Source organism: Indicator indicator, chromosome 5 (genome assembly GCF_027791375.1).
Source record: "Indicator indicator isolate 239-I01 chromosome 5, UM_Iind_1.1, whole genome shotgun sequence".
NCBI lineage: Eukaryota > Metazoa > Chordata > Aves > Piciformes > Indicatoridae > Indicator > Indicator indicator.
In genome coordinates, this window is record NC_072014.1 from 12,739,380 (window position 1) to 12,754,087 (window position 14,708).

General features: G+C 40.8%; 1 protein-coding gene across 1 annotated transcript in view; it reads right to left on the reverse strand.

Annotated features, from left to right (window-relative positions):
• Positions 1-14,708, reverse strand: part of HDAC4 (histone deacetylase 4) — a 193,990-nt gene that overhangs the window by 90,281 nt on the left and 89,001 nt on the right. Inside the window, exons 4-5 of the mRNA XM_054381416.1 lie at positions 7,235-7,385; positions 3,460-3,580 (exon numbers count right to left, since the gene is read on the reverse strand). Of these exons, the coding sequence (XP_054237391.1) occupies positions 3,460-3,580; positions 7,235-7,385 (272 nt within the window). The remainder of the gene's footprint in view (positions 1-3,459; positions 3,581-7,234; positions 7,386-14,708) is intronic.

Sequence of the window (14,708 nt, forward strand, 5' to 3'; positions counted from 1 at the left end):
CATGTGTGATACTTCAAACCTATTCCCCCAATGTAAACTGAATACATATTACAACATAGGTATCCGTGCTAGAATGCTTTGTGTACAGAGACTGTAGACATCTATGTACACTGGAATAATTTACTGTGTAATTATATCTCTCCACCTCCTCACCATGCAAATACTCAGTATTAAACTCCCTCTCATGACTGCTATCACCAAGTCAAGTGGCTTCTTCCAAGAACTTCCTAGGAAAATAATATCCCTCTTTGCTAAGCCTGTGAGGTGCTCTGTCTGTGTTCCTGCCACGTCACTCTTACTTCTATTGAGCATCTTGAAGATTAAAAACTTCCTGGAGGCAGGGCTGTACAGCGAGTTCAGAATCCACAGGAGGGACAGTCTGATTGTGAAACTCAGAAGAACCTCTTCTGTTGTTGTCTATCATCAATGCAATCTGAAAATTATAGTCTACAAAGCTATTTTAAACAATTATATACAGATCTTAAATAGAGTTTACAAAGTAGCTTTAACACCACAGAGCTGAAGATGGAGACCTCACGTTAAAGCCACCAAGGAACATTACTGAGCATTACCAGGTTCCTTGCTTTCGTTTAGTAGATCCTTTGGAACACAACTACACTCTGCAGAACCTCCAAACCTAATCCCTTTTCACCTCAAGAGCTGATTTGCATGTGTGAGAATGTCCTTTAACATCAATTAGATCAATTAGAAAATATTCACTAGCTGTAAGCACTCAACGTTGCACCAGCAACTGACAGTGTTGAATGAAGTTCAGACACAAGATACTGAAGGCAAAAGCATCTGGACATCTCACCAGGCAGCCAAAGCCTGGCCCAAAGGGCTGGGTAAATGACAGCTATTTCACATGTCAGCGGGACATATTTCATGCCACAGCCACTGACGTAGAATGGTTGTGGTGCTGAATACCCTAAGGAGATTTGCTTTTTCCAAGTAATGCTTTCAGTTTTTTCAAAAAGGAATTCACAAACCTTAATAAGACCAGAGGAAGTGCTTAAAAGCAGGCGTGTCACTTAAAAGACTATTTCAGCATCTGTTACCACTTAATTGGCTTGCCTGCTCACAGTAGGAGCATCAAGTTTATCTTCTGCAAGCCTCATTTGCGTGTGTTAAATCCAAACACCACCCAATTGAATCACACTACAAGTATGTGTGTGCATAAATATCTCTGTAACTGAACTGGTAACCTATGAGATGCCATATAAACAAATACCAATATGCAACTGATTTAAAGGTTTTTCTCTTTTCTAAAAATAAATATTTTTAAAATAGAATGGAAATGAAAAATCTTCAACTTCTGCCTTAACAACTGAAGGGTGCACTTAAAAATCCTCCACTGCAAGATGAGATGCTACAGTCACACAGCCCTGCTGCCATCTGCCTTCCTCCAAGGCTGAGCAGACCAAGCTCATGCCTGCCTGCAACTAATCACCAAGACAGCCTAAGAAAGATTTATGAAGCCTCTGAGGCTCTCTCTTCACATCTTGTGGTAGAAACCAGAATACCAATTCTATTCCCACCACAAAACAGATGGAAGGAAGATGAAGGGATGGTGAGCATGTTAAATTCTGAAAAAAGGGTGGTCCCTTGTGCAACAGTTTCTATGTTGTCTCTACCCGTTGGCATTCCTGAAGCAGCACAGGAAAGAGATGTTCATATTAACACAATGAACCTATGCAATCTATTGATGCTCAGAAAGTTCTCTGCATTACCTTAGAACAAGGAGGAGAACATACTGAAATCCTAAACATAACTTGACTAAATAACTTCCTGCATCACCCCTGCCCTTGTAACTTAAACATTGCTACAACCCGATTCATCTTTGAATGCTGGATTCCCAGTTAAAAAGCAATTAATTGAAAACTGTAAAAAAATATAAAGAATTCAGATCACTCCCACATTTATTTTTCTCTTTTCTAAAGTCACCCATGATGGCAATTCTATGGCAGGTTTCTCTAGGGCTAAGGATCAAAGTGTCTGAAAGAGAACACTTATTACCCTTGATTCTATTTTACTTTCTAGCACTTTTGCATTAACAGACTTTAAACAACCAGGGAAAAAAAAATGGAGAACACAGGGGCTCAGAGTCAACTGCCTTTAACAAAATCCCCAAATTTCTTGGTGAGTCTCAATTAACAACAGTGGACAACCAGTTAGCTTAAAAAACAAAAAATCATGTTGTTTTGACTGAAATTCAGTTTGTTTCTTCTACTATCCTATACCAGTGAAGTGGGTCTTCAATATTATCTTTGCATAAACTATCAACATTTCACTACTTAAACCAGTACCATAACCATACAATTTTCAAGTCTTAGATTAGACTTTCAGAGATGTAGTAAAACTGCTCAATCTCACCCTACTGGAATAATGTTTGAATTTTCTGCCAACACTTCAGCAATTCTGTACTGGCTCACAGCTGGGATATCTTTCAAATTTCATTTCAGCTTAGTTGTTGGAGTTTGGAAACATCTGCTGGCTATGACCTCATTATCCCTGTATACATGTTAGTTTCTTAACACTTAAAATACTGTCAGACACTCAGCTTGAACACAAATTTCACTGTAAATTTCCTTGACTTTTGTCATTAATTTTATGGTCACTGAGGATAACATCCAAACCACTCTTTTTTAAATGCAGGCATTCAAAATGTTATAGTAGTGGAAGTTTTCAAATAATCTCCAATTTTCTGACTTTTCTTTTAAACAATGAAGAGCTGATTTTCTGGAACTGAAACTTGTACCTTGCTAATAATGCCATCATTTATATTTGCGATTTAAGTGCATTTGAACCAATCAAAGAAGTCACTCTTTGCTCCCACGTCATTGTAACATCAGCTGTTGCTTTCTTAATGACATTTGGGCTTTCTTGAAGATCAACAGTTGAAAAATCTCATGTGGAAACAGGTACTGGGGAGGTTGTGATTAGAAGTGCAGACAGAATGAACTTCATGCTTCCAAGCAGTTTACAGAAGAGTTAAGTAAATAAAACTTCCAACTTTGAGAGATGAGGATGAACAGCGAACATTAAGGCTTTAAAAATTCAACGCTAGCTCAACTATCCTGAGTTGCAATTCACTAAACATAAAAAGCAATTTCCCCATTTTACTGAAGTTCAAGTTTCCTAAGACTAGGCAGGATGAAATGCTGGGTGAAAAGCTATAGAACTTACAAAGGTTGGTCTTGATGGCAGAACTTGCAAATTTGAATAACTGTGGTTTAAAGAAAACAGCAAAGACCTCACAAAATTACTGTGCCCATCACAGAAGATATGAAAACCACTCACACCGAAATTCTCTGAGAAATCCACAGCGAAGTCAAACCAGGGTTCTGTCACTTTCCTGGTTCATCCTGTAAATACATTAGGTCTATTCCCCACATCTCCAGCAACTGTGAAAAAAGGTGGCACCGGCTGAATCGTAGCGATAAGCACAGCACCACTTACCCATACCAGAAGCGAGGGTCACTGGATATGCAGTGGTTGAGATTCCGGTGTGCCAATGCCTTCTTCTTATTTAAGACAAATTCTTGCAATTTCATCTTTACTTCTGTGCTTGCCACTGCACCTGAGATGTCAAAAATAACAAAGGTTATTTCATCAATTCACACACTTTAAAGAATTTAAATTTCTATAAAAGTTCAGAATTAAATCTTTGATTTCCAGTCTAAAAGAATGTCTCTTTCAAAGAGAAAAGAACAAAGCGCCTCCAGCAAGCAGTTCTCCTTTTACTTTTTTTCTTGACTTCAGCTTTGCATAAAATCACAACTTATGTTTGAAAACAGAGATTTAATCAGAGATTTATCATTTCACTATAAAAGATTTCTGGAAAAGAATTTTACACTTGCACAGAAGTACACTTAGAAGAAAGCACTTGTACTAGGTATTCCAGCTTTCTTTTTATCAAAGGTATTTAAGAAAAAGGGTCTTGTCTAGACTCAAGTTTTTAAATGTCACATCTGCAAGCAGAAGGGGAATGAGAAGAATCTCTCATATGTAGATTTTGTCTGGAAAACTCTTCTAAATAGGGACCTCTTTGTTCAAAACTATCTGTGTACAATAAGACCTACATAATACTCCAACTCATTTACAAGTGTGCAATCTATTTCTCCAAATAGAAAATCTAACATTTAAAAAAGAAAGTCAGCGCAGAGTTAAAATGTCAGCTGTGTAATTTCTAATCATCATTTCCTCCACAATAGAGACCAGTCTGTTATACTGTGATGAAGGATTAAAATCATCATTTGGTTGACAGAACAGATTCGCAGGCAGAGCTCCTGATGGAGTCATGCATAGAAAGCTTGGCAAGCAGAACATGTGGAAAATGATGGTTCATCTATACCGTGGCGTAAAGCAAGAATTCCAAAGGAAAATATCTGGGCTACAAGGAAATGAAAAGGCCAGGAAAACTGTCTACTATACTGGGAATAAAAACTTAAAACACAACAGGGTGATCTCTTGTCTCCTGGATCCTACTCAACACCCTGGTGTCACTGGACAGACTGAGGAAACAGTATTTTGTATCTCCTAAAGAGAAGAAAGCTGCAGTATTTCTATAAAGCACTGCCTGAAGATGTAGTATTGTTCAACTACGAAAGCTGCACTCAAAAGCTTGAAAATTCACCTTTCTGTAGTCCTTTCTCACTAGTTCTACAAATATAGTTTTGGCATGTAGCCCAACTAGAAGTTCAACTGAGGAACTTGGGAGATAAATTCATTTTAGTGTAGCAAGCCACATGGCTAGACCAGAATAGGTGACAAATTCATGCTTCAAGGCCTTCTCTCTCCAAAAAGTGTCATCTTTAATCCAATAGCATCTTTAAAATAATCAAACGTGGCTGTGTCCTGTCAGTTCTCGATAAATCTGACATTACTTGGAAGACCTCAAGCTAAACATTTTTGGATCCTGAGATTTACAAAAGCTCTCCTGACATGTCTTCCTCTTTAATTAGAAGCTGAAAGGCCCCGTATATGCTTAAGAAGATAAAACCGTGCAGATTTCCCTTTCCCTGGGCAATGCCAGAGTCATGGACCAAGCTGTCATGGAAGACCTTCTGATCATTACTCAGCCCTTGACCCTTGAGTTGAAAGACCAAAAGGGAAAAAAAAAAGATCTAACTCACTTTTAATATACTACACTGGGCTATTTTGGACCTAGTCACAGTGTTAGAAGCATAAGCACTGTGCAATATCAAGTTGTTAAGGAGGACTCCAAAGGCAAAAAGGGACAACCTGTCACATATGTGATAGTATACATTCTGAACACGTTTAAGCAAAGAGGACATGAGCAGAAGTCAGACATCAAAAGCCCATCCATATGGAATAAGTCCACAGGCAGGATGCAAGACGCTCAGCCCTAGCAGAAGGAAAAGGCACAGCAAAGTGAAAGAAGTATGAGAGAAGGAACCAGAGGGCAAGACCGCATGCAGCAACCCAGGCTGGGGGAGACACTGTGAACAGTGGGGAAGCCCAAGATAAGCCACTGTCCAAGGCTGTAAGAACAGCAAGACATTAAATGTCCATGTCCAGAAGAGTCTGAAAACAGAAATATACTGATTCTAGGTTCAGTCCTTAGATGGTGAAAAACAGGACAACCAACTCTCACTCCTTATCCTGAGCAAAAAGCATCTTTACTTTCACGTACGTTTTCCTTTCTTTGGCGGAAGTCATCCTTTTGATTAAAAGCTTTATAAGAGCAGGTATCAGTTCATGAGGGACAGGTTAAGGTTCCTGAGATGAGAAGACAAGGAGCTGGTATTACATTAATCTAAAATGATTTGTGATTTGCCTTCTAAAATGTACAAAACAATCTATGTTGGCTTACAGTGATGGAACAGTGGTTGAGGAAGCAGGGAGAATAAACGACACTCTACATTTATTACTCTTCATATTTCGGATCAGGATAATTTTAGCTTAGCAAAATTTTCTGATGTGAGAAAAATAAGTATTCTTAAGGGCTGAGATGCTATAATGATTATACACCATAGTACTTCTTAAATAAGGAAGTAATTTAAAAATAAAACTGTAGCCATGGGAACAGGATCTTCAATTTAACATCCCCAAATTATGTTGGTTTCTTCTTCCTCTACACCTATGTAATTCACTAGAAAAACAACACAAACAAAGCAGCTAGCGGGCAACAAAAAGTATCACACATGGCAGCCAGCTGGGCAGTGGAGTAGCAAACCTTCATTGCCACCACTTTTACTCACTCCTGAATGTTAAACTGCTTCACTTAAGTAGATTCTAAGCCTTGGGTCTTTCTAATGTTTAAAATGAATGAAATCTAAACTAAACACACACACACGTTGGACCCCTATGAACTGCTTTGTGAAGACATTGGGGAAGGCCAGTGGGCTCCCTCATTTTGGCTGCAACAACTTGAAGTCTGCTGTTTCAAGAAGCATGTGCAGGGAGTGAGGAATTCAACTTTCAGAGCATTCTTGTTTTAGTCTCCTAGACCTTTGTCCTTTTCTACAAGAAAAATTCTTCGAGCTTTATTTTGTTTCTGGTGCCCAGAGAGCATCCCATCTCCTGGTACCCATCACCCTTCTCTGTTTCCTCTATCACAGTCATCTTTATTTCATTTGAAATGAAGACCTAATGAGTTGATAGCACAACTTGGTGAGGTATTTTTCCTCCCATTCACTGCTAAAAGAAAACTGAACAAGCAACCAAAGTGTCTTTGATAAGGGATATTGTGAGGCCGTAATCATTTCACTGAGTCTCATGAAGTACATAATGACACGTGGGAAAGCCAACCACAATCTGTAACCTCATGAAAGAAGTACTTGCTGAATGAAAACACTTTAAAGCTAAAAACTGAGAACTCGGCTACATCTTAAAAGAGTGAAATTAAGAAAAGTAAAAGAAAAAGAAATGCAGTGTGCATCTGGTGCATTTTATGGGCTTAATATTCTGACTCCATTAGGAATGCTGCCAAAAATACTTCAAAAAATGTTAAATCAAGTAAAGAGACGATACGTTTCCCTTTGAAAAACGCTAAAATGGCATTTAGGAAGACAAAAATGAAGATACAGCATAGAAATACATTTCCCTTTTACCCTCAATACATCTTAACCATTTACATAAGCTCCCTGTGCAGCCAAGCTCTGAAGAAAGGCCATCATGCAGGTTTCTCCCTCTTTATAAAAGTGCTTTATGGCTTCCATTCATCTGACCTACCTGTCATCACTGAAACAAGTGAGTTTTTGCTACTTACTCTCTTTTCCTTTCTCTTTGTTTTTTAACTGCTGAAGTTTCTGCTCTCGGTGCTGTTTCTCCAGCTCCTGCTCCTGTCGGTGCTGCTCCAACTTCCTTTGGTGCTCCAACAGCTCCTGCTGATGCTTCATTGCCAGCATCTCCTGCTGCTGCTGCAGAGAAAGGACAAAGGAAAAAAAAAGCAAATTAACATTATCAGGCTTCCCAGAGCTAAACCAGGAGGTGCTATCAGGTGACAATAACATTGCCAAATTCATGGAAACAGGAAAAATGGCCTTTTCTTTGTTTAGAGGCTCCTGCACCACAACTCAATTCAGGTAGCCCCATTTCCAGTTCAGGACAGCTCTTGCATTAAAACGTAAGCACTATATGCTCCAGGCTTCAGGGCACGGTCTGTTTGCAAGCATATTGTTCAGAAAGCATCTAATTTAAGAAAGTGACAAAAGCCTTCCACTCAAATAGGTCTTTCCTCAACCACTTGGCTGCTGACAAAGGGTGCAACTGGGTCCCTGGATTTTAATCTTCTCTTCATCATCTAAGTAAAATGCCATTAGGGCATTTTTATTACAGATATGTTCACCATGTACAAACCCTCTGCTGAAGGAATATCGTTGAGCTCACCAGGTCAACACCAAAACATTACATCATCAACACGAGCTTTGCAAGACCGGTTTGGTTCCCTTACACATAATGATTTTTTTAAAGAAATCCTTCATTACATGACTTTGCACTCCTATTTCTCCAACAGTCCTCTCTCTCTCTCTCTCTGTGTATGTAGAGGAGTTCCTATGGACTGGGGCAGCTATATCTTTTTAACTTCATTTAAGGCTGATCACTTCCTGTCTGTCATGCAAACATTACCCCTCAAGCTAAATGCAAAAGCACCAGTTGCCTTTTTTGGCATAATCACCACTCATTTCTGAGCCTAATTATAAAAGAATTGATTTGTGTAAGAAAAATTTCCAACAATCTCTCAATGAAGGATTTACCCCAGCCCTCTCTAGTCACAGACATCCACAGGCAGAATTGAGAGACAGGTTGTCTAATTAAGGTCAGGATTTGCAAAGCTTTCAACAAATGGGATGCTCAAGACTTGAAGCACCAAAGGCTCCCGCCCCTGTCCACTGTGCAAATCCATCCTTAGGCCTTCAAATCTTGGCACCTGTAAGATGTGCGTGGACACACCATTCTCCTGGCAAATTTGGGATGGATCTTCCCAGCCCAGAGCAGACTTTTTGAGTCCAAGGAGGATGGTCTCCCCAAGGCTTGAGGCAGGGGTTCGATCCGTTGGGCCCTAGGGTAGTACCTGTCAGTGCTCAGAGGACACCATGCATTTTGACAGCTGGCCAGAAGCAAGCCAGGCAGATGACAAATGACAAGTCTCAGTAGCTTGCAGCTTGGCTAGGTATCAATAGATCTCCATGGGGCTTGCAAAAGGTGCTTCCTGTGGCACAAGGCTTCTCCTTCGAGTTCCACTGAAAACTGTTTTCTCTTATACAATAGAAAAACACTCAAACTAAGATTTACTACCTCCCAATTTTATTTGCTTCCTCTCCAGTAAGATACGTGCTAAAGCCAGCTACTGGGGCTGCTCCAGTTCTCTTGTGAACTCCTCTGAAGGCAGGAGCACGCCGGCTCCCCGTCGCCCTGCCGGCCTTACGCCCACCCCGCAGTCTTTACGTTGGCAGCTTATAAACTAGCAGATTGATTTTAAGCTGGCAACCTTAACCTTCAAAACCCTTAGCACTCTGGTGACAGATGAGACTTCTCCGAGGCTCAACTTAATGGGTGCCTGTGCTCAGATACCACCCACTGCTCCAGGTTCACAAAATCCTGTATCTGAAAGGGGATTAAGGAAAGCCATGGCTATGAAGACAGGGAACCTGCTCTCTCTCAGACCGTGTCTTGTTCCATCCTTCTCCAAACCCTGACAGCATGTGCATATGCAAGACACCCACCTCATGTACACTGATTTTTCCTTCTCCTTTTGCTCATTTTTCTTTTTACACTTTTGACAGCCATTTCTTATTTTACTGTGTGGCATCATACATTTGTACTAGCCAATGCTTCAGCCACAGATAGACTATAGATGATACACATAAAATTATAACATTCTATATAAAGAGGCAAAAAAATAACGTTAAGAGGTACTTTACAATCTGCCTGGCTATCTGCTGGAAACTCTTGATGGAAGAGTCCCTGCTGCTGCCAGTTACAAGCAGGCAGACTGTTGTAACACATCGAAGCCCAGTTAGTAAAATTTACGGTGATTGCACCTATGTTTCCCTCCCTAATTCTATTGAATTTTATGTAAACAAAAAATCCAGACTCTAAAAACCTACAAAAGGAAAAAAAAAAACCACCAACATGAAAAAAGCTCTAGAGAAAACTAGCTATTTTTGTTTTATAATTAAGCAGCAGCTTCCACTAACACATCTCCATTTGGAGAAAGAGTATCTTTTCAGACTTCCAACAAGTCCACCACATGGTGGGCTTTTATAACCTAGCCATAGAAAGTATGCAAATGAACAATATTTAATGCACAATATGTTAAAACAGGTTTTGTTATTTTTATGAAATCAGGAGCCTTTTCTCTCCATCTGCAGTCTCCCAAGCTTTGCAAGCTATGCTTCCTGCAATGGTTTACATACATTAGGATGCTTTAGAAGGAACTGTGCTTTCATTGACATCTGTAGTGAAATGTAAATGAAAAGATCAATTTGTAGCTAGATGGCTTATAGAAGTTTCATTAGAGATGCATTGTTTCTGCTGATTTTGACCTCAGTTTCCACAAAGCCTATTCTTAATACAGTTTTGGGATCTTTTCAAAATTGGAAAAATAAAAACAAGAAAAAAAAGAATGAAGCAACCTCTCCAATTGTATCCACAAAAAGTAAAACGAAATCACTTTGATGGTGTCTGCTGTAGCCTCAGCAAAGAACTGAGTAACAGCCATTCAGCGCTCCGTCTGAGCTGAGATGTCTGAGAAGCAGGCAGTGTTTGACAGAAGGATATGGGGTGCAGGCTCAGCAAAATGCAGGGGCGCTGCTGATGCAGTGCCTTTACCAGCTCAGGTGATCCCACTGCAGAGATCACATCCAGGTTTCACAAAATCACCACACCATGGCTGGTAAAGACCTTCAAGATTACCAAGTCCAACCACCACCCAACCAGGGCCACTACTCCACTGTAACCTTGAGCACTACACTTAGACGGCTTTTAAATACATCCAGGGACGGTGATTCAGCCACTTCCCTGGGCAGGCTGTTCCAATCTTCGACAAGCCTTTCAGTACAGTTTTTTCAAATGTCTAACCTGGTGCTGTTACCTATATTGTTATATTAGAGCAAGAGAGCCAAACTAAAGCACAAATTTCTGTTCAAAAAGGTCCTTCTTTGCTTGACAACCATAAGTTTTAAAGCTTGCTTGATGCTAGACTGTGCCCCAATTTTACCTTTTGGAGAGTTTACAATTAAATTTTCCTGTTTAATTTATTTTTTCTGTTGACGTTTTGTGAAAAGACCCAAAAGCAGCAGGAGAACTCACCATCAACTAAAAGGAGAAGCACAAAATCTGCCAACATACAAAAAGTTGTCTCATGCATAAAATAACCCAAAACTTTAGAAAAATATGAGCTTCTGCTAGAGTTAATGCACTTGAGATAATTCTAAAAGGCAGCGAGCATTCAGACCTGTGTGTGGTCAACTGCGGCATGGTCTTACCCTCCTCTCGCACCGTACAATGAACTTCTGCCAAGCTGATACCCACAGGTTGTGGGCTTGGTCCAGCATTTAACCTTCTCTTGACGATCTCAGTGTGATATCTAAAGGCAAAATGTTTCAGAGCTGCACTGGAGTGGGCACAATTGGGTCTTTTGGAAAGTGCCCGAGTTAGGAATTCATAAGCACGTCTCTAACTGCAATTCATGGCATACCAAGAGACAGCCAGGTGGCTCTGATAAGGCTTATTAATTGCCTAGGGAGATGGTGCTTACGTAGCTCATAACACATTAGATCTCTCTTGCTGGCAAATGAATCGACGCCGACTCCACGTGTTAATTGCATGTAGCTGCAGCAGTGTTTTTTCCCTTGACTGTACTGAAATTTAAATATTTGAGAAATACAAAGGGATACACCAAGGGGAAAACCGCTGCCTTCAGACTCGTTCAGCTACCAGTTTGAGGAGCGTAGCGTGTGACAAACATGCACAGTGTATTAAGAGTGCAGCTAGGAACATCTGAGTTAGGGGCTCTTGCCAAAATAAATGTTTGTAAATATTTATAACTATGGGGATTCCTGCATATGTTTAATGTCACTGCTTCCACTGTTTACCAAAACTGCACAAATGTTCAACTGTACCTGTAGTTAGTGTAGCTGGTGCTCCTTTAGCATATATTAATATTAATAAATGTAATAAGGGCAATGCAGAGCATTTCCAGGTATTTATCAACTGTCAGCTAGCCCTGAGGATTCAGTGGGTTTTGTCACTACATTTCTCAGTTGTCTTCAGTTCTTGAGTATATCTACCTCATCAGGAAACCCGCTGTCAACTTCCATTGCATAAAGAAACCTCTTTCTAAGCAAAGTAGAGCAAAAAAGGTTTCCTTTGCTTGTTACAACAGAGGTGGAAAAGTAGTGCTCCAAAACCTTCCAACAGCCTCAGCCCAGAAGCCAGGCAGTGCCCTCCTGGGAAGTTCCTCCTGGGAAAGAACTTTCCTTGCCGACAGGAAAGATCCCACAGACCCAAGACAACGGGGACATATTTCATAGAGATATGTTGCCTCAAGATTTCCGTAACCACCACTCAATTAGCTAAATGAGTAGAAAAAAAATGTGGGTCCTTCCTGCATCCTGGTACCTTGCAGATTCCAGAAGCCAGGCACTGCTCTGGCCACAGCTCCTCAGCTTTTTCCTTCCCATAAAAATTTTAAAGGTGCTTCTGTCATTTACTTCACACACTGTGGTAAAACTGATTAAAATCTGCAAAGCAGGAGATGTTTTGAAGCTTAGACTGTGACTCCTAGGTTTTTATAATATGTATTTTGAATAGTTTACTGCAATTAGTGGAAGGCAGTGTAAAAGTACCTGTAGTCAGACAGCTCACCCTTACTCATGCAGGTAGCCACACAGGCTTATTGCTGATAAACGTTTCCTGAGATCCAAAGTAGCTTAGTGTTGTGTTCAACTCCTAACTTGCATCTCGGTCTATGCTTGAGATCATCTGCTGAAGGTGCTCCAGCGTGGTGGCACATCACCCAAAGCACTTCTGCTGCTCTTCAGATTTGCAGGTGATTTCTACTTCTACTGAGATTAATAAGAAACACAGATGGAAAGGCAGTTTGATCCCCCACCTACAGATCTGCATTCTTCCTCACACACACCCACGGTTTCTCTCTCAGACCAAGGTCCAGCCCATCACAGCATTGTAGTCTGAGGACTTCTTCCAGGCAAGCTGAGAGACTTAGAACAACTACTTCACCTGACATCCCTAACAAGAGGCTGGCTTTCTGATGGAGACGATAGCTTCAAAGAAGTTGTAAGAATGTGCAAGCAAAATAGTAACTTTGAACCCAATAACTTAATGCAAGACAAGACAAAAAAGAAACACCAAAAAACCCCAAAGCAGATCTTCTCAGCATCCCCTGAAACTGCATTCTTAAGAAGACTGAGTTAAGGCATGACCAAGGTAAATAGTTTCAGATGGTTCATATAATTGTCCCTTCATCTAGCAGGCAGCAAGGCTGGGGTTTTGGTGCTAATAAGTGTCTTTAAGGCAAACCATTTACCACCTTCAGTTTTGGTAGGTTAAATCAGGTATTTACAAAGATCTAGAGCTCTGATTGCATAAAAATAAAGGAAAATTATAGGTGATGATAAGAAAGAACTCATCAAAACATGCACCCATCAAATCACCCCCTGACATTAGTGTACAGGTGAAAGCAAAGCACAGATGTTGGCAGATTTCTGAAAGAACTGTTGTACTGGCTTATTTTAGATCAGTCTCAATGCTGGCCATTCCTTTGGCCGAACTCTCTGCTTCATTTTCTCTCCATCCTGTTTACTGAAGTCTTGGGCCGTGGCTCCAGTTTCAGGATTCACTTTCTTGGCTTTGACACAGCCTGCTTCAGATATCTCCCAGAGTACCGGAGGCTAGTCAGAATTAATCAGTTATACTGAGAGATGGCAGGAGGAACGTTGTGGGTTTCAGCAGAAGCCAAGATGCAAAAATCTGAAAGCACAGCTCAGAAGAGTGAATGTCTATCATTTCTTTCCTTGGACACATCAGCAGCTGAAGGTATATTCAGTGTGCCCCCTCCCAGCTGTCAGGCAGGCAGACAGCAGGCGGGCCCATGCCAGAAGCACCGGCAGCCAGGATCTCTTCACGACACGGGGAAATGATCCTTCCCAGCCGACAGCTTCCTGGGCAAGAGACTGGTCTTGGTTAGACATGTCCTACTGAGAATGTCTGGTGGTCAAGTTTATGAGGCTCAAATGTCTCCAGGAAAAGGAACAATGGCTGTTTCCTGATCACCAGCTCTAGGTGAAAAGATCCCACATTATTAATTTGGCAGCTTACATATAGATACACAATTTTGTTTCCTTCCCATGCCATTACTGCTTACCTCTCCTAAAGGGCTGAAAGCTTGCACAGCAGCTCCATTCCTCTAAGCCCTAAGTATCTGCAAAAGTACAGCACTCAGAATGCATTTTTATGTGTTTTTTTAGCAGTTCCCTGACTGCCAGTTTTTACCCTTTCTCCAAAAGTGGAGTATCTGAGAGGCTTTTAATAAAGCACTGTGCTTCATCTGCAGTATCCAGCATGTTCAGTTCCTTCTCCCATTTTCTTCATTAAAGATGGAGAAAACACCTTTGCAATTGCCTCTGCTGTGCTTTACAAGGTTATTATTGAAATGGAAGACATATCCATACATCTTGCACCAGGAGCAGGGAACATCCATCTGATCATGGATGGCAATAAGGAATCTCTGTAAATGAAAGAGCCATATAAATTGTCCTGTAAATGGAGTCCCAGATGCTTAATGCTAAATGAGATTTTTATCATGCCTTAAGTGATCAGATCTCTGTTCTCAGAGGAACAGCCCTTTGTGAACTGTTTTGGGGTGCAGGGAGCAGAAGAATCAGAATGCAAATGTTATGCTAAAATCACTATCAGGAGCAAAGATGTAGGAGAAAGAGATCCTGAAATGGGAGCAGCTAGAGAAGCCAACACTGAGTTTTGGTCATTTCAAAGAAGGAAATATGGCTGAAGAAAAGGAGGAGCATGGCTGCATCTATCCATCATTTACAATCACCTGTGTGATGAAAACAGAAAGCAGCAGGGATGGGTGATGTCACCAGAGCATTCCTGATAGGCTTCTCAAACAATCATGGAAAATAAGAGGAGGGGGAAAGCAGCACGGATAGAGTACCACTGGTGGCAGCGTGGCTGCTGTCACATCAGCTCCATTTGACAGA